Source organism: Leucoraja erinacea, chromosome 8 (genome assembly GCF_028641065.1).
Source record: "Leucoraja erinacea ecotype New England chromosome 8, Leri_hhj_1, whole genome shotgun sequence".
Lineage (NCBI taxonomy): Eukaryota > Metazoa > Chordata > Chondrichthyes > Rajiformes > Rajidae > Leucoraja > Leucoraja erinaceus.
In genome coordinates this window covers 69,141,673-69,167,121 of record NC_073384.1, presented here as the reverse complement: position 1 = coordinate 69,167,121, position 25,449 = coordinate 69,141,673, and the positions used below count along the sequence as shown (strand labels likewise).

General features: G+C 42.4%; 1 protein-coding gene across 1 annotated transcript in view; it reads left to right on the top strand.

Moving 5' to 3' along the window:
* The window catches only part of birc6 (baculoviral IAP repeat containing 6), a 348,945-nt gene that overhangs the window by 138,858 nt on the left and 184,638 nt on the right, over positions 1 to 25,449 (top strand). Inside the window, 9 exon segments of the mRNA XM_055639933.1 lie at positions 8,068 to 8,251; positions 9,596 to 9,754; positions 9,945 to 10,078; positions 10,760 to 10,913; positions 11,010 to 11,126; positions 12,207 to 12,352; positions 12,460 to 12,586; positions 14,453 to 14,563; positions 21,801 to 21,934. Coding sequence (XP_055495908.1) covers positions 8,068 to 8,251; positions 9,596 to 9,754; positions 9,945 to 10,078; positions 10,760 to 10,913; positions 11,010 to 11,126; positions 12,207 to 12,352; positions 12,460 to 12,586; positions 14,453 to 14,563; positions 21,801 to 21,934 — 1,266 coding nt within the window.

Here is a 25,449-nt window from a genome sequence, read left to right as displayed (position 1 = left end):
GCCCTGAGGGAGGGTGTGGTAAAGGGGGACAAAAATCAAACAAACACAAGAAAGATGGGGATGGGGTTAGTGCTTTCATTATTTGGAGAAACAGTGCAAAACTGAAGCTAAAACAGATGAGAAAATTAAGAATTTTCTAACTATAAACAGATGTAAATTTTCACTACATTTGTTACCAGCCCAGGAAGAGCTGTCAGAACAGATAACCAAAAGTAGAGAAATGTAGGTATGTTGTAATTAAGGACCTTGGAAGCTGAAGGCAGGCACAGTGCTAATGCCAAGGTGTTACATGTGGATGATTTAGAGCAGGATTGGAGCTGTGTGTGATCTTGAAGCGTTGTACAGCAGGAGGGAGATTAAGGAGAAGGCAAAAGGCTAGAATCTTGTGAAGAACAAAAGTCCTGGAGTAACTCAGCAGATTTGGCACCATCCCTGTAGGACATGGATGAATGACCTGTTGGGTCGAACCCTTCTTGACACATTGTCGATGGTGGGAGTGAGCTAGTCAAGAGGGATGAGGTTGGTACCAAGGCTGACGGTGGATGCAGGTGAGGTGGACAAAACTTAAGAGATGGAAAGGAGACTAAAGGGTGACAATGAAATATAAAAATGGAGGGAGGGATATTAAAGTTGGCTTTGTGTAGGAAGGAACTGCAGATGCTGGTTTACACCAAAGAAAGACACCAAAAGCTGGAATAACTCAGCGAGTCAGTCAGCATCTCTGGAGAAGAGGAATAGGTGACGTTTCAGGTTGAGACCCTTCGTCAGACTGGGTTTGTAATGTCTCTGGAGTTAAGTCCCTTTAATCCAAAATATTTAATAGTTTTCCTTTTATTTACCTTTGGCAACCCCTGTGTTTAATTATCTCTTAAATATCATAAATTGTTTTGGCAATACCTCTACACACCCTCGCATTTAATATTGTTTTCATCTTGCCAAGAAAAGCAGTGCGGCGCAGTGGTACATCTGATAGAGCTGCTGCTGCCTCACAGCACCAGAGAGCCGGGTTCGATCCTGACCTGGTATGATCTGTGAGGAGTTTGACTATAGGTTTCCTGTGGGTGCTCCGATTTCTTCCCATTTCCGAAGATTCACGGGTCCTGTAGGTTAATTTGCTTCTAAATTGCCTGAGTGCGTAGGGAATGGATTCGCAAGTGGGAAAACGCCACTGCTTTGAACGGGTAGTCAGGGAGGACTCGGTGGGCTGAAGGGCCTGTTTCCACGCGGTATCTCTCAATAGAAGATGGGAATGTTGAGTATAGAAGCTGGGATATGAGTATAGAAGCTGGGATGTAATGTTAAATTGCTACAAGGCATTGGTGAGATCCACGTCATGGAGTAATTTCTCCAGCCTCCTTTTGGTCCGTTCCCAACTTTTATTGTGTTATGTCAATAAAACTCTAGAGAGAGTGTCAGAGAGATTTACTAGAATGTTGCCTGTTTTTCAACAACTAAGTTACAGAGATAGGTTGAATATTACTTTTAGGTCTTTATTCTCTGGAGCGCAGAAGGAAAGGGGGGACTCTGATAGAGTCCGGTCTTTAAAATGATGAAGGGATAGACAGAGTTGTTGTGGACAAGCTTTTCTGTCCTTTGACATAGGGCAAATTCTCTGAAGAGGACATGACTTCAGAATAAGGGAAGTGAAGTTTAGGGGTAATCATGAGGGGTTTTAAAAAAGTAATGTTTGGAGACTAACTGCCTTGCCACTAATATGCCACAAATATTACTTTTATTACCGTTGTTGCTCTTTAAGTTTTCTGGTTCTGTACACGTGCAAATCTCTGACTTGGGCATGCATGGAATAAGGGAAGTGATGTCTGTATGGATCAATATAGATAAACAGAAAATTGTACAAAAATTCCCAATCGCTTAATCATACAAATTTAATGTACCATCTGAGTTTGTTTGCGCTATTTAACAGACAAAACAGCAAACACATTTTGTGACAATTCAAATTGCAGGATTGAAACTTTGTATAACATCAGTATGAGTAGTTTTTGGAGATCAGAAGGCGAAATACATCAAATAACATTGTTAATTAAGTCATATGAGCAAAATTTGCTGTTTGCTGTGAATGGAGGGAGCTAGGAGATAAACTTAAAAGTAGGACCTCAAAGGTAATAATCTCTGGATTACTACCAGTGCCACGGTCTAGTCCAGTGGTTCTCAACCTTGTTTTCCCCATGCACCCCTTTCACCATATGTCAGAATGTCACTCCCCCTCTCCTTTCCAAGATTGTCTGCCTTAAATAAAAAGATCAACATTCCAACAGTTTGAGTTTGCTAATCTGTGGTCCCAATTCCCCCCCCCCTGAAAACCTGAAATCCCCCCCTGGGGCGAATTCCCCCCCGGTTGAGAACCCCATGTCTAGTCAGAGTAGAAATAGGAGGATATTGCAGATAAATACGTGGCTTGAAAAATGATGCAAGGAGGAGGGATGTAAATTTCTAGGGCATTGGAACCAGTTCTGGGGAGGTGGGACCAGTACAAACAGGACGGTTTGCACCTGGACTGGAATGGAACCAATGTCCTTGGGGGAGTGTTTGCTAGTGCTGTCGGGGAGGATTTAAACTAATGTGGCAGGGGGATGTGTGCATGAGCAGAGAGACAGGGGTGTAACATGAGGGTAGAAGCAATAGGTTGCAAGGTGAAAAGTAAAAGTGGCAGGAAGACAAATCCAGGGCAAAAATCAAAAAGGGCCACTTTTCAACATAATTGTATAAGGGATAAGAGCGTTGTAAAAACAAGCCTGAAGGCTTTGTGTCTCAATGCAAGAAGCATTCGTAATAAGGTGGATGAGTTGAATGTGCAGATAGTTATTAATGAATATGATATAGTTGGGATCACGGAGACATGGCTCCAGGGTGACCAAGGCTGGGAGCTGAACATCCAGGGATATTCAATATTCAGGAGGGATAGACAGAAAGGAAAAGGAGGTGGGATAGCGTTGCTGGTTAGAGAGGAGATTAACGCAATAGAAAGGAAGGACATTAGCTTGGAGGATGTGGAATCGATATGGGTAGAGCTGCGAAACACTAAGGGGCAGAAAATGCTTGTGGGAGTTGTGTACAGGCCGCCTAACAGTAGTAGTGGAATTGGGGATGGCATCAAACAGGAAATTAGAAATGCATGCAACAAAGGCGAAACAGTTATAATGGGTGACTTCAATCTACATATAGATTGGGTGAATCAAATTGGCAGGGGTGCTGAGGAAGAGGATTTCTTGGAATGTATGCGGGATAGTTTTCTAAACCAACATGTAGAGGAACCAACGGGAGAGCAGGCTATTCTAGATTGGGTATTGAGTAATGAGGAAGGGTTAGTTAGCAGTCTTGTTGTGTGTGGCCCCTTGGGCAAGAGTGACCATAATATGGTTGAGTTCTTCATTAGGATGGAGAGTGACATTATTAATTCAGAAACAAGGGTCCTGAACTTAAAGAAAGGTAACTTTGAGAGTATGAGACGTGAATTGGCTAAGATTGACTGGCAATTGATTCTTAAAGGGTTGACGGTGGATATGAAATGGAAGGCATTTAAAGACTGCATGGATGAACTACAACAATTGTTCATACCAGTTTGGCAAAATAATAAATCAGGTGCATCCGTGGATAACAAGGGAAATCAGGGATAGTATCAAAACAAAAGATGAAGCATACAAATTAGCCAGAAAAAGCAGCCTTCCAGGGGACCCATGAGTCCAGCAGAGGAGGACAAAGGGCTTAATTAGGAAAGGGAAAATAGATTATGAAAGAAAACTGGCGGGGAACATAAAAACTGACTGCAAAAGTCTTTATAGATATGTGAAGAGAAAAAGATTAGTTAAAACAAATGTAGGTCCCTTGCAGTCAGAAACAAGCGAATTGATCATGGGGAACAAGGAAATGGCAGAGCAATTGAATAACTACTTTGGTTCTGTCTTCACTAAGGGAGACATAACTAATCTGCCGAAAATAGCAGGGGACCGGGGATCAAATAAGATGGAGGACCAGTGAAATCCAGGTTAGCCGGGAAGTGGTGTTAGGTAAATTGAATGGATTGAAGGCCGATAAATCCCCAGGGCCAGATAATTTGCATCCCAGAGTACTTGAGGAAGTAGCTCCAGAAATAGTGGATGCATTAGTGATAATTGTTCAAAACTCTCTAGATTCTGGAGTAGTTTCTGAGGATTGGAGGGTAGCTAATGTAACCCCACTTTTTGAAAAAGGTAGGGAGAGAGAATTACAGACGGGAAATTACAGACCAGTTAGTCTAACGTCGGTAGTGGGGAAAATGCTAGAGTCAGTTATTAAAGATGGGGTAGCAGCACATTTGGAAAGTGGTGAATTCATTGGACAAAGTCAGTATGGATTTATGAAAAGTAAATCATGTCTGACGAATCTTATAGAATTTTTCGAGGATGTAACTAGTAGAGTGGATAGGGGAGAACCAGTGGATGTGTTGTATCTGGACTTTCAGAAGGCTTTCGACAAGGTCCCACATGAGAGATTAGTATGCAAACTTAAAGCACACGGTATTGGGGGTTCAGTATTGATGTGGATAGAGAACTGGCTGGCAGACAGCAAGCAAAGAGTAGGAGTAAACGGGTCCTTTTTACAATGGCAGGCAGTGACTAGTGGGGAACCGCAAGGCTCAGTGCTGGGACCCCAGCTATTTACAATATATATTCATGATTTGGACGAGGGAATTAAATGCAACATCTCCAAGTTTGCGGATGAGACGAAGCTGGGGGGCAGTGTTAGCTGTGAGGAGGATGCTAGGAGGCTGCAAGGTGACTTGGATAGGTTGGGTGAGTGGGCAAATGCACGGCAAATGCAGTATAATGTGGATAAATGTGAGTGGCAAAAACATGAAAGTAGACTATTATCTGAATGGTGGCCAATTAGGAAAAGGGGAGATGCAATGAGACCTGGGTGTCGGGGTACACCAGTCATTGAAAGTAGGCATGCAGGTGAAGCAGGCAGTAAAGAAAGCGAATGGAATGTTAGCATTCATAGCAAAAGGATTTGAGTATAAGAGCAGGGAGGTTCTACTGCAATTGTACAGGGTCTTGGCGAGACCACACCTGGAGTATTGTGTACAGTTTTGGTCTCCTAATCTGAGGAAAGACATTCTTGCCATAGAGGGAGTACAGAGGTTCACCAGACTGATTCCTGGGATGGCAGGATTTTCATATGAAGAAAGATAGGATAGACTCGGCTTGTACTCGCTAGAATTTAGAAGATTGAGGGGGGATCTTATGGAAACTTACAAAATTCTTAAGGGGTTGGACAGGCTAGATGCAGGAAGATTATTCCCGATGTTGGGGAAGTCCAGAACAAGGGGGCACAGTTTAAGGATAAAGGGGAAATATTTTAGGACTGAGATGAGAAATACATTTTTTACACGGAGAGTGGTAAATCTCTGGAATTCTCTGCCACAGAATGTTCATTGGCTATATTTAAGAGGGAGTTAGATGTGGCCCTTGTGGCTAAAGGGATCAGGGGGTATGGAGGGAAGGCAGGTACAGGATACTGAGTTGGATGATCAGCCATGATCATATTGAATGGCGGTGCAGGCTCGAAGGGCCGAATGGCCTACTGCTGCACCTATTTTCTATGTTTCTAAACTCCTGCCATTGCTGTTCTACTGTCATTCCTGCTAGGATCCCTTTCCAGTCAACTTAAGCCAGCTCCTCACTCGGGCGGCGAGCGTCCTGGAGCCACGGGAGGGCTTGAGGCGAGGGCTGTCGCTATTGTGTAATGTTTTGGCGCAAATAGAGGAACAAGACAAACCTGCAAACAAACAAACAAACAAACAAACAAGATGAGAGTTTTAGTAATATTATATCTCTAATTATACAACTGATCTTTGATGTGTGTGGGTGGGTGTGTGTATAATCACACCTGCTCAACAAAACGACGCCCTAACGGCAAAAGCTTTACATATTCCTGTAGAGTTTTATCCCGTGGAGTCCAAAATCGGCTTATCTGAAAAATTCATGCTTTATTTCTCGAGTTATTTATGAAAATGTTCACAAATCGGAATATCTTTCAAAATAAACAAGATGGCTCTGCTCCGCGCTGTATTCCACGCGCTGCGAATGACGTCACCCTCCAACCCCTCTCCCCCCCCCCCCCCCGGTTATTCAAAAGACAAGCAAGTTGGACCCTGTGCTCAAGGTCCCACGAGCTCCCCCGCTCATCTTTCCAGAAAATTCACAGCGGTCCTTCTCACTTTATGAACGCTGCTTCCACATCATAAAGATAAGAGTCCGATTGAACCTAAATTTTTCCTTTAACTTTGAAAATTTTAATACGTTAACGTTGCTTAAAAGACTTCCAGCTTTAACATTAAACGTTTAACATTTAATTTCACAGACTGCGATTTTCTCCGTGATTTCCGTGCTTTTTTAAACAATTTCCTTACCTTGTTTTTCCTTGTATTTTACTTCCTGTTTTTTCACCGATTGTACTTCCCCTCCTCCAACTCCCCCCCTGCCCCCCTCTCTCTCTGCCTCTCTCTCTCTCTCTCGCCCCTCTCTTGCCCCTCTCACCAATTAATAATATTAATATAATATCAAGGGGCGGGTGGTTAGTGTGTGTGTGTGGGGGGGGGGGGGTAGTTAGTGTGTGTGTGTGTGTGTGTGGTGGTTAGTGTGTGACACGCACGCACGCGCACACACACATCCAGAATTGCCTTTTCCCTGGTAGGCCCCACTACAAGCTACTCAAAGAAGCCACCTGGTAGGCACTCTACACTCTACAAATGTCTTATTTGAATCCAGTGGCAACCTGGTTTTCCAAGTCTACCTGCATATTGCAATCCCGTATGACCACTGTAACATACTCAATGCAGGAATTCGATGGATGGCATGTTAATGCTATATATTAGCAGTTTATACATAATAGTTATTGTGGAGGTACGACCCTTTGGCCCAACATATCTACGCCAACCATCATGCTGACCTATGCTAATCCCACGCCTGCATTTAGCTCTATCCCTTTTGGTCCTATTTATTTAAATACCTGTCCAGATACCTTTTAAATATTATTACTGTTCCTGCCTCCAACATCGCCACCTTGCAGTACATTCCAGGCACTACCTTCTCTTTGCATGAAAAAAAAATACTCGTCAACCCCTTAAAACCTCTTTCCTCTCACCCAGAATCCATGCCCTCTAGTGTTATATACCTAGATATCCATCTAGTGTTATATACCTCTATCATGTCACCGCTTGACTTCCTTCCCTCCAGGAAATACAGACCCAGCCGATCCAGTGTTTCCTGATAACTCAAGCCCTCCAATATAAGCAGCTTCTGTGTGAATCTTTTCTCTACCCTCTCTATCTTAATCACTACTTTCCTGTGGTGTGGTGACCACACTGGCACAGAATGCTCCAAGTACAGTTGAATCCATATTTTGTTTAACAATTATCTGACATCCTAACTCTTGTACTCAAATGTTCACTTTCAAACTTCAGTATTTTTATTTTGGGTTATCTATCGTTCAACTGTCCTGTTAGGTATTATGGTCATTCTTTTATGAAACTTTGGTTTTCATGAGAGTTTAAAAAAAAATATTGTTATGATATGCTGTTTGAGAGGGGCTAAAAATTGCTTTAAGTCATTTAGGACAGAATGCCTTCTGTCATTCAGTAAGATTAGCCAGTCTGTGACCAAATTCCTTATGCTGTCTTTTATCATATGTTTTTTAACAACATTTTATCAACAGTAACAATCGAACTACTGCTGATAGTAATCCTATTTGCTGAAATATGTATTTAATGTCTGCTGTCCTTTTTTGGTGTAGTATTTTCTCAGTTTTGTAGAAATATTTGCTCCTCATTTTGAGATGGTATTTAGAGACCCCAACAGGTGAAAATAGGACATATGAAGAAATTGATTGCAATTATACTCTTCTTGAAAACTCTGCAATTTAATTTTTTTTATTTCATTTCCTTGATTAAATGTTGGCCATGGAAAATGTAAGTAAGATAATGTATTTGCTAGTCTATAACTTAACTAACTCAGCTCTGCAATGATGATTAAAAATAGAAACACATCAACCTGTGAACTCTTTTGGCAGGTTCTGGCACGTATTGCAAATGCGACAAGGCCGACAATTCATCTTTGCGAAATAGTTAATGACCAGCAACTTGAAAGACTTCTGCTTCTGCTGGTAGGAACAGACTTCAACAGGGGAGATATCTCCTGGGGTGGAGCATGGGCACAATATTCCTTGACCTGCATGATTCAAGATATTTTGGCAGGTACGAAACAAGAACAAAAAATATTAATCCTGTTTCTTCCTCAAAAATGATTACATTTTTCCGATAAGTGTTCAAACATAGCATAAAAGTCCAATTTTGTCTGCTGTGGATGAGTGTGAACTCATTTTATTCTCTCGCACAAAACACTTGTTTTGTTTCCCTACAGCAAGTTAGCAGTGTTTAATATGTCCTTATCAAAACTCTTCAGATTTTCTTTCTCTATATTTATTAGCTGGAAAAAGATTTGTCTTCTCATTAATACACTTCCTTTTAATTTCCTTTTACAAAAAAGACTTTGCTCCTTGCTTATGATTGTGTTTCTTTTCCTCCATATTTCCCTCTTTTATTTATCTTTCCATTCTTCCTCTATGACTATCACTATCGAATCAGAGAGTGATACATCATGGAAACAGGACCTTCGGCCCAACTTACCAACATGTCCCAGCTGCACGAGTCTCACCTGCTTGCGTTTGGTCCATATCCCTCCAAACCTGTCCGATCTATGTACCCGTCTAACTGTTTGTTAAATGTTGAGAGAGTCCCTGCCTCAACTACCTCCTCTGGCAGCTTGTGCCATACACCCACCACCCTTTGTGTGAAAAGATTACCCCTCAAATTCCTATTAAATCTTTTCCCCTTCACCTTAAACCTATGTCCTCTGGTCCTCGATTCACCTTCTCTGGGCATCTATTCCTTCTTTTCTCTCCTCAGTTCCCTCATCAAGTCCCTAATAAAAAGACAAGTGAATGCAGAATTGAAGGGAAATGTATTGGCTTTGTTATAGTACTGGATGTGGGACTAAGTGTACATAATCAAAATGCTCTTCCTTTCATCCTGTCTGGTTATTGTCGGTTCATTAATGCCCCTTTAATTATTTTGCCTTGTTGTAATAAGGATAATTGACAGTAGCCATTAATGTACCAGTATATGTTTGAGATGTAGGAGGAAACTGAAACCCATGTGACAGGTGGAATGTGCAAAGCCACAGGATCCCTGAATCCGGTGCTCCTGCGTCACTGAGTCTCCCAAATAGCTGCCTTTTTTGTAAATGAACATGTTCGTGATTTACTTTAAAGATTGTGATTTCAAATGTGACCACGTGCTATTGTAAATGCACTTTATTGGAAGAATGCACCAGATCAATCAATATATTAATCATTTGTAGTCAATCAACCTGTTGTGAATTGCTTTTTCAAAATTTCTGCCATGATTTATTTCCTGTTCCTCAAATTAGTATTTTACAGCTTTTGTGATTTTTGTGCAGCTTGTGTATAAATAGTAGATATTTAATGATTTTTGTGTAACTGTTGTAACGTTCTACAAACTAACTTAAACTTTGAACAGGTGAACTGTTGTCACCAGTTGTGGTGGACTGTATGGAAGAAGGAGCAGTGGGTGAAGATGTAGGTGTATCCGTTACTGATTCTGATGATCCCCTGCCACAATCATCTGTCATTCCACTTGTGGAATCTATAGATGAACCTTTAACCCCAGATATTACAGGTGAGTGATTTACGGCCTCTTGTATGCCATATTGTCCTTTTTATTATTTTTACAAAACAAGTAGTACTGTAAGCTTTCATAAATTTAAGAGAAAAACACAGCCTTAAAATTGCCTGGTGAGTGTATGTGGTCCATTTCCATACATTAGTTACATACTTGGCAATGTTAAAGCTGTTTTCATCATCCAAAGGTGCTCCGTCTGCATCATCTTTGGAAAAAGATAAAGACAAAGACTTTGACATGCTACAAGACCTGATGGATGTTGATATTGGTCCCCTAGATGTTGACTTTGATGAAGATCCCCTTGCTGCCAAAGTATTCAAGGTATAGTACCCACAATTACATTACATCTTTGCATGCAAAACTAATGATTAGTTATTATTGGTGGAATGGCCTATCATTATGTTGCTTCGGGCAATATTACATTTTATAACCGTACACGTCCTTCTGAAATATGTCCTCCCCACCACTTTTCTTGTAAATTCTCAATATCAGGTCGAAAGGATTAAACGAGGGTACATATTTATGTTAAATCTGCAATGTGTGAAAAGAGAAGTTAATTGACCATGTCATGAATCTAGATTTGATCAATTCAGAGGTTTGTCAATCCAGACCATTTATCCTCACAAAAGCATTCATTCTTTAAAAAAAATCCATTTTAAGATTGGATTTGTTTTTTATTTGAAAATATATTTATTATATTTAATAAATGTACACCACTTGTATTTGAGGACCCCAAGGCAACATAATTTTAGTTATGCAAATAATTTAATGAACAGGCAAAGTTGATATTGGGTGATTTAAGTTGGGCTTTGTCAGGACAGTATGGGATTGCTTTATTTTAGCCATCGTATGTTAGATTCCTTTATCATTACATTTAATACTTTAAATTTAAACTTTCTGTCAATTTGAACAATGCTATTATTACACAAAATGTGTGCAGTAATAGAATGGTCATTAAACAGCTTAGTGTTATTATTCAACATTTTTTTTTGTTCACTGAAGCCTATTAGCAGTACTTGGTATGATTATTGGGGTACGGACTATGGCACTTACAATTACAATCCTTATATTGGTGGCGTTGGAATTCAGATGCCAAAACCACCACCTGCTAGTGAGAAGAATGGATCTCAAAGTATATCTGTCTCCGTATCACAAGGTTTGTATGTTTTATGCATCATTTCTCTTGCATTTTGATCCGGCAAGCTAATAGCTACAAATGGGTAACATGGGTGTGTTGTGGTTTTCAATGCAGCACTCGATGCACGCCTGGAGGTTGGTCTGGAGCAGCAAGCTGAGCTTATGTTGAAGATGATGGCTACACTGGAAGCTGATTCCATTCTTCAGGCTCTTACTAACACATCACCCACAGGTAGTCAGATGATTTACTAACTACTAGAGCAAAGTGTTATAAATAATAGGAATTGAAGAAAAGTTGGCCCGATCCATTATTTAGCGGCTGTGCTATATGCATTTTATTTTACCTGCATTGTTCCTTACTCTGCTCCTGTTTGCCTATATTTATTAAACATGAATCTGGCAATCTAATCTTTGAAATTCTCAATTCACCTAGGATTTGCAGGAGAGAAATGATTCCCACTACCCTTTTATGTGAAGAAGGGTTTCCTGAAAGCACTTGGATCAGCCTAAATGCTTGCATTTTATATCCTCGCATTCTAGTTATGACCCTGACATAAACACCAATAGTGACTAATTTGGGGGTCAGATTCATGCAGAGAGTCGAGTGGCCATATGGTGGGCACTAAATGTTGTTGTCTAGTGGTTAAGCTCTCTGGTGTGATTATGGAGGTGAGGAGCCTAGATTCATGTTGCTCATTATTGTACGTTTTGTTCTGACATGCATGGTGTCAAGTGAGAAACAGACTCTTATTCCATCATAATACTTTTGTAATACTCTGCATTGGAAGCTGCTTTGCATCGGGGGAAAAAAACCCAATGCAACTGCAGTGTTAAAGTACTTGTGTGGTATTTGCCCCTCCAGGCGGAGAGCCCCTCGTAAAACCTTTAGGACAATTAATGCACATTTGTCACCATATTGTCAACTGGGTAAACTATTAAGGAGTTTGCTGTATTTTGTAAAGTACTCTATGGTGGAATACATTTCTGTAAAATGATGAGATATATGAATGACACTAACTCTGGAAGCTTTCAAATGTAAAATTCCTTCTAGAAATCAGGCTTGTTTAGTTCTGAGTACAGGATGCTGGGACAAATAAAGACTTACCATGGAGTAGCAAGCTATTAGTAAAATTGCAGTCCAAATTCAATGCAATAATTGCCAATCTGCTCACTAATATGCGAGACTAAGTGGATTTACTGTTGTCTTTTACCATCTGTAGAGAAATCGGCCTGCATTGAGATTTAGGGGGAAATGCTAACAGGAAAACAAACAAACAAACAATGCCTTGCTAAATTCTTTTAATTACTTTAGTATCTCAGCCTCCTCCTGGAACTGATGACTCCTTGTTGAGAGGAGTGCATTCATCTAGTCAGCTGATTGTGCCACCACCATCAATTCCAATGCTAAGTGCATGCTTCAACAAGCTGTTCTCCATGCTGCAAGTTCATCATGTTCAGGTATAAAATACAAATTATTTCACTTGCTTTTAGTCTGCAATTCCTCCCCCCCCCCCCCCCCCTCCCCCCCCCCCCCCTTTTTAATGCAGTTTTTAATTTTATTTCAGTTGGAATCATTACTGCAGTTATGGCTTACACTGAGCATGAATGCTTGTTCTGTTGGGAATGAAGATGCTGGAGCTGATGCTTTTTTATTTAATGCAAGCAGAGTGCCAACAATCCCATTAAATCAAGGTGAGCCACTTCTTCCAAAACTAGGCCTTTTTCCATCCTGATTGTGTCACAAATCTGAATCCAATTGAGTCTTTGGACGAGGTGACCAGAAAGGTTGAGGCAGTGCTGTATTTCAGTAAGGCATTTCAAGTCGAGTCAAGTCAAGTTTATTTGTCACATACGAGATGTGCAGTGAAATGAAAGTGGCAATGCTCGCGGAACAACAAAACAACCAAACAAATTATAAACACAATCATAACACACATATTATTTTACATAATAAATAATAGAAGGAAAAACGTTCTGTACAGTTAGTCCCTGGTGAGAAAGGCGTTTACAGTCCGAATTGCCTCTGGGAAGAAACTCCTTCTCAACCTCTCCGTTCTCACTGCATGGCAACGGAGGCGTTTGCCTGACCGTAGCAGGGTGGAAGAGGTCTCTCATGATTTTGTTTGCTCTGGAGTTGCACCTCCTGTTGTATAGTTCCTGCAGGGGGGTGAGTGAAGTTCCCATAGTGCGTTCGGCCGAACGCACTACTCTCTGCAGAGCCTTCTTGTCTATATAGTTCGTGTGGAACCATTTGACAAGGTTCCACATGGTAGGCTGCTCTGGAAGGTTAGATCACATGGGATCCATGGAGAGATAGCTGACTGGATAGTAAATTAGCTTCATGGAAGGAAACAGAGGGTGATGGTGAAAGTTTGCTCTTTGGAATGGAGAAATGGATGAGAATGCGGAAGGTATGAGTAGTAAGTTTGCAGATGACAATAAAGTGGATGGTATTGCAGATAGTGAAGATGGCCACACGATTGGTTGGGCAGGTGGGTTGAGGAGTGGTTGATGGAGTTTGTTACAGGGTACAAGCTGTTGCATTTTGGGAAGTAAAACATGCGCAGGACCTACACAGTGAATGACAGGGCTCTGGGGAGTGTTGTAGAGCAGAGGGATCTAGGAGTGCAGGAGCATGGTTCCTTGAAAGTGGCATCATGGGTAGATACAGTGGTCAAAGAGACACATCAATATTGAGTATAGAAGTTGGAAAGTTGTGTTGCAGTTTTACATGACATTGGTGAGGCAACATTTAGACTATTATGTTCAGTTATGGTCACCCTGTTATAGGAAAGATGTTAAGCTGAAAGGGGTGCAGGGAATGTTTACAATTATGCTACCAGAACCCGAGGGCTTGAGCTATGGGGAGAGGTTGAGCAGACTCAGACTTTATTCCTTGGAGCAAAAGAGGATGTTCCAGAGGTGTATAAGACCATGAGAGGTAAATGCACAGCGCCTTTTACCCACAGTAAGGGAATCAAGAACTAGAGGGCATACCTCTGTAATTGTGAGGGGGAAAGGATTTAATAGGAATCTGAGGGGCAACTTTTTTTTACACAAAGGGTGGTTGATATATGGAATGAGCTGCCATAGGGGCTAGTTGAGGTAGAAACTATCACACCATTTAAAAAACAATTTGCACGTGTTCATGGATAGAATAGGTTTAGAAGAATATGGGCCAAGCGCGGGCAGGTGGATCTAGTGTAGATGGGGCATGTTAGCAGATGACTCTGACTATTGCCAGTCTGCAAGTCATAATTTTAGTTCCTTTCTGAACCATTGACTGTAGTTGCATTTCACAAAGTGATGGGTGCCTTGAACTTGCTGCCAGGGGTTATTGTGGTAACCCATAAGATAGTGTTTAAGATAACTTAGATATGCACATAGATATGTAGGGAATGGAGGGATATGGATCGCATGCAGGGAGATGAGATTAGGTTATCTGGGCATCATGTTTGCATAGATATTGTGGTCAAAGGGCTGTCTCCTGTACTGTACTTTTCTCTGTGCAAATTTTGAAAGCATTTCTGAAAAGATCTCTTATGAATTTAATGACAGCTTCAATATCAAGCCTTTTAACCGTGTTGGCATGGTACCCAAATACATCTCTGCGGACGTGGTGTCTTGTATTGCATAGTCTGACTCTTATGACAAATATGCAACTGAATGGTAAGTGCTCTTTCTTGACATTTTTTTACATCCTCTGGAAAAATCCGAACTTATTAATTTCATTTCTGTGGGACATGAAGGATAGTTCTGTTTATCAGCCCTTTGCGAGCCATCCTGAATTGAAATAAAAAGCTTCTAGCTACACATTTTGTTTTCCTTTCCTGATTGCTAATCTACATGTTATGATTTTAGTTCCTTTTTTGAATCATTGAGTACATTTGTGCAAGATTCCCATAAGTTTAGTTTTAGAGAAATGACAGCGTGGACACAGGCCCTTTGGCCCACTGACTCCGTGCCAAACAATCACTAACTAGTTCTCTGCTACACTCTGGAGACAATTTACTGAAGCCAATTAACTACAAACTTGCACATCTTTGGGATGTGGGAAGAAACCGGAGCATCCGGACAGAGGAAACCTACATGATCACAGGGATCGCGACAAAAACCTGGTCCCACTGTAGTTGGCTTACCGCCACAACAGATCAACAGTGGATGCGATCTCACTGGCTCTCCACTCCGCTCTGGACCACTTGGACAACAAAAACTCATATGTCAGGCTGTTATTCATTGATTACAGCTCGGCATTTAACACTATCATCCCCTCCAAGCTGATTACCAAACTCGCAGAACTGGGTATCTGCGCATCCCTCTGCAATTGGATCCTCGATTTCCTCATCCACAGACCAACAGTCTGTTCGTATTGGCGGAAATGTGTCAGCCTCGATAACTATCACCACGTGAGCACCTCAAGGCTGCGTGCTCAGCCCCCTGCTGTACTCACTCTATACTCATGACTGCGTTGCCGGTCATAGTGCGAACTCCATCATCAAGTTCGCTGACGACACCACTGTTGTGGGACGTATCACTGATGGGGATGAGTCGGTGTATAGAAGAGAGATTGAGCGACTGTCCATATGGTGCCAGCACAATAACATGGCCCTCAACACCAGCAAAACCAAGGAACTGATTGTGGACTTTGGAAGGAGTAAGATGGAGACCCACAGTCCTGTTTATATCAATGGGTCGATGGTTGAAAGGGTCAAGAGCTTCAAATTCCTGGGCGTGCACATCTGAAGATCTTTCCTGGTCCGAGAACACTAATGCAATCATCAAGAAAGCTCATCAGCGCCTCTACTTCCTGAGAAGATTACGGAGAGTCGGTTTGTCAAGGATGACTCTCTCTAACTTCTACAGGTGCACAGTAGAGAGCATGCTGACCGGTTGCATCGTGGCTTGGTTCGGCAACTTGAGCGCCCTGGAGAGGGAGAGACTACAAAAAGTAGTAAACACTGCCCAGTCCATCATCGGCTTTGACCTTCCTTCCATCGAGGGGATTTATCGCAGTCGCTGCCTCAAAAAGGCTGGCAGTATCATCAAAGACCCACACCATCCTGGCCACACACTCATCTCCCTGCTACCTTCAGGTAGAAGGTACAGGAGCCTGAAGACTGCAACGACCAGGTTCAGGAATAGCTACTTCTCCACAGCCATCAGGCTATTAAACCTGGATTGGACAAAACTCTGAACATTAATAACCCATTATCTGTTATTTTGCATTTTATCAGTTTATTTATTCATGTGTTTTGTAGTCAATGCCTACTATGTTCTGTTTTGCTGAAGCAAAGCAAGAATTTCATTGTCCTATCAGGGACACATGACAATAAACTCTCTTGAACTCTTGAGAACGTACAAACTCCACACAGACTGCGCCTGTAGTCCGTCTCAAAACCAGATCTCTGGTGCTATGAGGCAGCAGCTCTACCGCTGTGCCACCCAGTGCTTTTAGAAAGTTACTTTAGTTGCTTTTAGAAAAAGGAATAAAAAAGGACAAGTGCATTGTAGAATAATTACTGCCATGAAGAAAGACTTAAAAGGCTGGTGTTGATAAGATTCATGGGTGACCTAATTAAAGCCTGAATTCACAACAGATTACAATGGCGTAAATGGTGCAAGTTTAAGTTCTCCCTAATCATACAATTTAAGTTGTATCAAGAACCTTATTTGTGTCTGTAACAAATCACTACAGTTGCACATTAGTTGTCAGCACAACAGATTTATCATCAGCACAACAGATAAACTTTCTTCCCATGTCAAGAAGTTATAGTTAACAAAGATGATAGTCTCAGCCTTGTCATTCATGTGATTGTGGCATGGGTCTCTGTACTTTCTTCCTGTTGATGACCACAGGTTCTCACTCTCTCGCTCTGTCCCAATCCATATCCCACAATCAGTATATGTCATATGCTTTTCCTTTCTACTAGCTAGAAATTCTCAGAGCTATCTTGGCCCTGTCCCTTACAAAAATCAATTTTGTCTTTCATTGATGACTTGCCGTCTCATCTGCACACTGAGCCATCACTTATCGGTCTAATTTACCAAGCTACGGTGAAAATAATGCAGAATATTGTAACACATTCGCATGCTTCAGTGATTTGGCCCTTTTGGATGCTTCTTTGCATCTCATAAGTGATAGGAGCAAAATGACACCATTCAGCCCATCAAGTCTACTCCCCCATTCACTCACGGCTGATCTATCTTTCCCTCTTTACCCCATTCTCTTGTTTTCTCCCCATAAAAATTAATTAATTAATAACCATAATCCTGGTGCCAAAAACCCCAAATGTTTAGTGTTGGGCAGTGTTCAGGAGCCTGATGGTTATTGGGAAGAAACTATTCTTGATTCACAGTTTTTAGACTCCTCTGCCTCCGTCCCCATGCTGGGAGTGAAATGAAAGTCTGGCCATCATGATGTGGGTCTGAAGATAGACATAAAATGCTGCAGTAACTCAGCGGGACAGGTAGCCTCGCTGGATAGAAGGAATGGGTGACATTTCAGGTCAAGACCCTTCTTCGGACTGAGTCAGGGGAAGAGGGAGATAAGGAAGTGTATGGTGTGAAAACAAGACAAAGGGGATGGAGATCAAGAACAATGTAGAATAGATCATTGTTAGCTCGAAGAAGGTGACAACAAAGCAAACAGAGGTTAGATGTAAACGAGGACAGTCAGACCAGTCAGAGAACTGGGAAGGGGGGAGGAATGGAGAGAGAAGGAAGGCAATGGTTACTTGAAATTAGAGAAGTCAATATTCATATCGCTGGGGTGCAAGCTGCCCAAGCAAAATACAAGGTGTTGTTCCTCCAACAAAAGGCCCGTGTGGGAATGGGAGGGGGAGTTAAAGTGTTTAGCAACCGGGAGATCAGGTAGGTTTAGGCGGACTGCGCGGAAGTGTTCAGCGAAACAATCATCAAGCCTGCGCTTGGTCTCGCCGATATATAGGAGGCCACAGGGAACGGTCTCAACGGAAGGCGGAAAGGGTTGGAGATGGGCCGATTTTGCTAGTGGTAGGATCCCATTGTAGTTGGTGAAAATGCGGGAAGATTATGTGCTGTATGCGGCGGCTGATGGGGTGAAAGATGAGGACTAGGGGGACTCTATCCCCATTGCGACTTGGGGGAGGGGGAGCAAGAGCGGAGTTGCAGGATATCGGGGAGACCCTAGTGAAGGCCTCATCTATGATGGAAGAGAGGAACTCCCATTCCCTAAAGAGTGAGGACATCTCAGATGTCCTGGTGTGGAACACCTCATCTTGGGTGCAGATGCGGCATAGACGGAAGAATTGGGAGTAAGGGATAGAGTCTACGGGAAGCAGGGTGGGAAGAAGTGTAGTCTAGATAGCTGTGGGAATCAATGGGTTTAGAGTAAATGTCAGTTGATAATATTGGCTGACATAGGCTACCTTTTTTGAGGCAGCGCCTCTTAAATTTCCTATCGATGGTGGGGAGGTTGGTACGTGATGGATCAGGCACTCTCTGTTATCTCCATTCCTGGGCATTCAAGTTGCCAGAGCTGGCATGCTGCAAGCAGTCAGTGTGCTCCCCACTATACACCTGTGAAAGTGCAAGAGAGTAGTCATCAACATGCCAACTATCCTCAATCTTCAAAGCAAGTAGAGGCAATGAATGGCTTTTGTTACAATCACATGAATGTGCTGGGCCCAGGACAGATCTTCAGAGATATGCACACCAAGGATTCTCTACCCTGCCAACCTGTCAATGAAGACAGCTTTGTGGATCTTTTGATTTTTCCCTTCCGAAATCAGCAATTAGCTCCCCTGGTCTTGTTGAAGTTGAGAGCAAGATATTTCTGGCACCATTCAATCAGATTTACGATCTTGCTCCTATTGTCTGACTCATTCTGTCATTCGGCCAGCAGCGGTGGTATCATTAGCAAATTTAAAGAGGGCTTTGGAACCGTCATGCAGAGGACAGAGAGAGCAGACCAGGGGACTGAGCACATAGCCCAAAGATGCTCCTGTGCTGACTGTTATCCATGAGAAAGCGCTGTTGCCAATTCGCACTGATTGTGATCTGTCAATGTGCAAGTTGAGGAACCAGTTGCATAGAGATGAGCAGAGACCTAGTCCCCCGAGTTTGATATCAGTTTGAAGGGGATGATGGTATTGAGTGGCAGTCACGGTGGCGCAGCATACAGTTGCTACCTTACTTCGAATGCAGCGCCGGAGACCCGGGTTCGATCCCGACTGGAGTTTTGTACGTTCTCCCCGTGATCTGAGTGGGTTTTCTCCGAGGTCTTTGGTTTCCTCCCACATTCCAAAGACCTACAGGTTTGTAGGTTAATTGGCTTGGTAAATGTAAAAATTGTCCCTATTGGGTGTAGGATAGTGTTAATGTGTGGGGATTGCTGGTCGGCATGGACCTGGTGGGCCGAAGGACCTATTTCCACGCTGTATCTCTGAACTAAACTAAACTAAACTTGAGCAGTGGCTCATGAACAACAAACAGCCTGTTGTGTACATGTTTTTATTGCCCATGGTCCCGTGTAGAGTGTAGGGCCAGTGAGATCGCATCTCCCATTGATCTGTTGCGGCGGTCGGCAAATTGCAGTGGGTCCTTATCCTTGTTACAGTAGGAATTGATGTACTAGGAATTGATGTACGCCATAGCCAACCTCCCAAGCACTTCATCCATGGACACTGGTGGTCATGTAGGCATGTCTCTCATTCTTGGGCACCGTCATTATTGATGCCCTCTTAAAGCTACCAGAGAGTTGTGAATCTATGGAATTCTCTGCCTCAGAAGGCAGTGGAGGCCAACTCTCTGGATGCTTTCAGGAGTTTAAAGATAGTGGAGTCGGGCGATATGGGGAGAAGGCAGGAATGGGGTACTGAATGTGGATGATCAGCCATGATCACAGTGAATGGCGGTGCTTGCTTGAAGGGCCAAATGGACTACTCCTGCACCTATTGTCTATTGTATCCATGGACCTTATTTCTGAGATGTCCACAACTCTCCAGCCTGTTAGTCAGCACAGGTTTAAAGAACATGGCCAAGTACAGGGCCTAACACTTTCCGAGGATTCGGCTTGATGAAGGATCTTCTGACCTCGACCTTGGTGACTGAGATTACAATACCGTCGGGAACTGTGGGAGCCCAAGAAGGCAGACTGGTGATCTCCTTTTCAAAGCGAGCTTAAAAAGCATTGAGCTGGTCCTGGAGTGATGCCTCATTCTTGCTTGAGCTGTCACTTGCTTTTGCCCAGTAGGAGGTGATGGTGTGCAAGTTCTGCCACAGCTGCTGAACATCCATCTCGTCCACCAACGAGGAGCTAAAGTGTCTCTGCTTTTCTGATAACCTTATCGAGGTTGTACCTGAACTTCCGCAATGAACCTTCATCGCTAGACTTGAATGCATGACATCAAGTCCTCAGTAGATTGTGAAGCTCCTGGTTCATCCATGGTTAAGTCCCTAATGTTTGGGAATGCTTGTATGTTTTGGTGGGAACCTCCGCACACTTCCGTGAAGTTGGTAACACCATGGTGTATTGGTTCAGGTCCATTGCCAAATCCTTGAACAATGCCCAGTGCACTGACAAGCAGTTGCGGAGTAGTTTCTCTCGTCCTCTGACCTGTTCTGTCCCACCCTTACTGCTGGAGCTACGCTCTTCAGTCACTGCCTATATGAAGGAAGAAGGCGCACTATTGTCCAAAGTGTGGGTGACGGATGGAGCAATAGGCTTCTTTGGTCGAACACTTTGTTCCTCTTGTGTTGCAGGGCACATGCTGGAACATTTGCAAGAAATGCATGTGTACCTATCGGTTGAGAGAACGAATATTTAGATAATTAGTTGTTTGATGGTGGGATATTGATCACATTTTAATTTTTAAACTAATTAGTGTCCAGTTTGAATGTGAATTCTGATGTTGCTTATACAATTGTTCATTAAAAAAATCTTTGAACAAAAATGAATAGTAATAAACTAGGTAGACTGAATTGAGGCAAAGAATTGAAGGTTTCTAATGAATAATTCCATTTTGATTTGCTATTGGTTTCCACCTGCAGAAAATAAAGAAGCATGGGGAATAGTGCTAAGTGCTTGCAACTTTAATATGTGGGAAAGTAGTGGCAGGGGGCAGCAATTATGAGCATGTTGGAATTATAGCTCATTGCAAGCTGAACAAGTGGGACTGAAGGGGAAATGTTTGAAATTTGGCAGATGTTTTTTTTGATTACTTACTTGTATTTATTATTGAATTAGGGGGATGCTATTTACTGACTGAAATTTTATATCTCCTAATTATAATTTTTTTAACTTTTGTGAATTAATATTATTCAAGAGCTTTCATTGGCTTTACTCTTTTACTTGGTTTGATCCTTAAGTATGGATCACGGACGGATTTAAGGGCTGTCACGGTGGCGCAGCGGTAGAGTTGCTGCCTTACGGCAAATGCAGCGCAGGAGATCCGGGTTCCATCCCGACTACGGGTGCTGTCTGGACGGAGTTTGTACTCCCCGTGACCTGAGTGGGTTTTCCCCGAGGTCTTTGGTTTCCTCCCACACTCCAAAGACCTACAGGTTTGTAGGTTAATTGGCTTGGTAAATGTAAAAATTGTCCCTATTGGGTGTAGGATAGTGTTAATGTGTGGGGATTGCTGGTCAGCGTGGACCCGGTGGGCTGAAGGGCCTGTTTCCGTGCTGTATCTCTAAACTAAACTGTTAGGTAGCTTGTTAACTTTTCTTTTTGCTTTAAGAGAGTAGATTTGAGAATAGATTTGATTCTGTGAACACATTTATAATTGTAATTAATAAATGCTGCTTTTTGTTCAATTTCCATTAGATCTAATTGTCCTTTTATATGTTGCATTTGCTATACAAAAATTACATTAATATGCTTATCTAAGGTTTAAGAATATTGTTGTTGATTGGATTTCTGTTTCAGTTGCTCCATCTAATAGCATGGCGTTGCAGGAAAACACAGCACACGTGATGGTGTCAGATCCAAACATGATTCACGTTTTAGTGAGATTCTTCTCAGGATCCAGCCCTCATGGCACTTGTCAACACAGTTCCCAGGTACAACTCTGGCTTTGTAAAATGATCTGCATTTCATTGCGTTGTTCCCATGTTCATTTTATTCTGATTTTCTGATGTGTTTAAGGTTTGAAGAGCCAATGTGACGAAAGTGACGATACCAAGTTGTTCAGTATTTCTCATTTTCTTTTTGGATTCTAACTTTGGTTCATTTACCATGTTATGTTTTTTTTTCTGGTGATGCCTGATGAGTAACCTGCTCGGAGGAAATTGGGAAGGGCAAGTGACTGAACCTTTTGGGAGCAGTGGCTACTGTTTCATTAGCTTTAAAATAGTTATGGATAAAGCCAGGGTGAGCCCACGTTTTGAATTTAAAGTTTCGGGAGGTCATGTTGCAGTTGTATAAGACGTTGGTGAGATTATTTAGAATATTGTTCTGGGCACCATGTTATAGGAAAGGTGCTGTCAAGCTTGAAAGGATTCAGAAAAGATTTACGAGGATGTTGCCAGGACTAGGTGTGAGCTATGGGGAGAGGTTGAGTAGGCTGGGTCTCTATTACATGGAGCGCAGGAAGATGAGGGGAAATCTTATAGATGTATACAAATCATGAGAGGAATGGATCGGGTAGATGCACAGAGTCTTTTGCCCAGAGTAGGGGAATCAAGGACCAGAGGACATAGGTTCGTGAAGGGGAAAAAACTTAATATGAATCAGAGGGGTAACTTTTTCACACAAAGAGTGATGGGTGTATGGAACAAGCTGCCAGAGGACGGAGTTGAGGCTGGGACTATCCCATCGTTTAAGAAACAGTTAGACAGATACTTGGATAGGAGAGGTTTGGAGGGATATGGTCCAAGCGCAGGCAAGTGGAACCAGTGTAGCTGGGACATTGTGGGCTAGTTGTGCCGAAGGGGCTGTTTCCACACTGTATCACTCTATGACTCTAATTGGGACAAGGATATTTTTGGTATGAGACAAACTTGCACAAATTGATTGTAGTTGGTTGTTTGTGGGCAAAGGATCATACGAAAAGTGGGATGACAAGAGTTAGTTTAATTTTAGTTTAAAGATACAGTACATCTTTGGAGTGTGGGATGAAACCGGAGATCCCAGAGAAAACACACGTAGGCCACGGGGAGAACGTACAAATTCTGTACAGCAGCAACCATAGTCAGGATCAAACTCGGGTCTCTGGTGCTGTAAGGCAGCAACTCTACCGCTGTGCCACCATGAAGGACAAAGCAGGTGGGAGAAAGGAAAAAAAAATGTGAGGCTCTGCTCAGGAAAAAGGAGGCGGTGTGGGGCAGATATAGGTAGCTGGGATCAAATGTATCCCTGGAGATGTTTGGGGGACTGAGGAGCTATACTGAAGAAGGAAATCAGGGGGTCAAAAAGGGTTCAGGAGATTGCTCTGGCAGATAATATTAAGAAAATCTAAAGATCATTTATGTACATTCAGGGAAAAAAGGTTAACTAGAGAGAGAATAGTATCCCTCAGAAACCAAAGCAGTCATCTCTGGAGCAGCAGGAGATGGGCAAGGTCCTAAATTAGTATTTCTCCTGTTTCTACTGTGGTGAAAGACATGACGACTGGGGAACTTGGGACTGTTCATGGAAATGTCTTGTGGTCGTCTGGTCAATGGTCAAGGAGGTGCTGAATGTCCTAATGGCATTTGTAGGAACTTAACCTGGGCCTAGGCATAGGCATGTTACTGGGGAGTATTCTGAGGAATAAGATAGATACATTTGGTATTTGATAGGCTGATTCGGATTGCATGGTTTTGTATGTGAGAGATCATGTCTTATGTATCTGAGTTATTGAGGAGGTTGATGAGGGTAAAGCAGTGAACATTGTCTACATGGAACATAGAACAGCACAGGAACCTGCCCTACAGCCCACAATGTTTATGCTGAACATGATGCCGTTAAACTGATCACATCTGCTTATCCATGATACATATCCCTCTATTCCCTGCACTTCCATGTGAATATCTGAAAGCCTTTTAAATGTCACTATTCTCTATTTGGAAAAAAAAGGCTAAGATGTTACTCCTTGCAATGCAAGGGGATGAGGGGTGACCGTATAGAGGTGTATACAATCATGAGAGGGATAGGGTAAATGCACACATCCTTTACCCAGAGTATGGGAATCTAGAACCAGAGGACATGGATTTAAGAGGGGGGGGTGTTAATAGGATCTTAGCGGTAACATAACAGCTGGGAGGTATATGAATGAGCTGCCGGAGGAGGTAGTTGAGGCAGGTATTACCACAACATTTTAAAAAATATTTGGACAGGTACATAGTTAGGATTGTTTTTGAGATGTATGGATATATGGACCAAACACAGGCAGGTGGGACTAGTGTAGATGGGGCATGTTCCTGTAAGTGGCACCACAAGTAGATAGGGTGGTGAAGAAGGCATCCAAACAGTTGATTTTGGTAAGCCTAAGGTTTGGCTGATGTCTCTAACAATTTTATTCTTGTTTCTCAGTCTCATAATGGCTTATTTGACTTTCATTGGCACAACTTTGGTCTTCATGTTGATTAACAGCAATAAGAGTTTCCAAAGGTGATGGAAAGACTACCTGCTGAGAACGCTCTTATACCTTCATCAAGGAGGCAATTAAACACACCTGAGCAATTACATGTGAAGCCACGTGTCCCAAACATTATGGTGCCCTGAAATGGGGGGGGGGGGGGGGGGGGGGGGGGGGGGGTATATAAACACAGCTATGTATAAACACAGCTGTAATTTCTACATGGTGAACCAGATGCTGGAGTCAATTATTAAAGAAGTAATAATGGCGCTTTTGGATAGCAGTAAAAGGCAGATCCATGGCAGATGCAGTATAATGTAGATAAATGTGAGGTTGTCCACTTTGGTGGCGAGAACAAGGAGGCAGAGTATTATCTCAATGGTGTCAGATTAGGAAAAAGGGAAGTGCAACGTGACCTGGGTGTCCTTGTACACCAGTCACTGAAAGTTGGCGTGCAGGTACAGCAGGCAGTGAAGAAAGCATGTTGGCCTTCATAACAAGAGGATTTCAGTATAGAAACAAAGCGGATCTTCTACAGTTGTATAGGTCTCTGGTGAGACCACATCTGGAGTATTGTGTACAGTTTTGGTCTCCTAATTTGAGGAAGGACATCCTTGCTACTGAGAGAGTGTTGCATAGGTTCACAAGGTTAATCCCCTGGATGGCGGGACTGTCGTATGAGGAAAGATTGGAAAGACTGGGCTTGTATTCACTGGAATTTAAAGGGATGAGGGGGAATCTAATAGAAACATATAAAATTTTAAAAGGACTGGACAAGCTAGATGCAGGAAAAATGTTCACAATGTTGGGGGTGTCCAGAAAAGGAGCCAAAGTCTAAGAATGAAGGGGAGGCCATTTGAAATCGAGATGAGAAAAAAAAAATCACCCAGAGAGTTGTGAATTTGTGGAATTCTCTGCCACAGAAGGCAGTGGAGACCAATTCACTGGATGAATTGAAAAGAGATTTAGAGCTCTAGGGGCTAGCGGGATCAATGAATGACGGTGCTGACTCGAAGG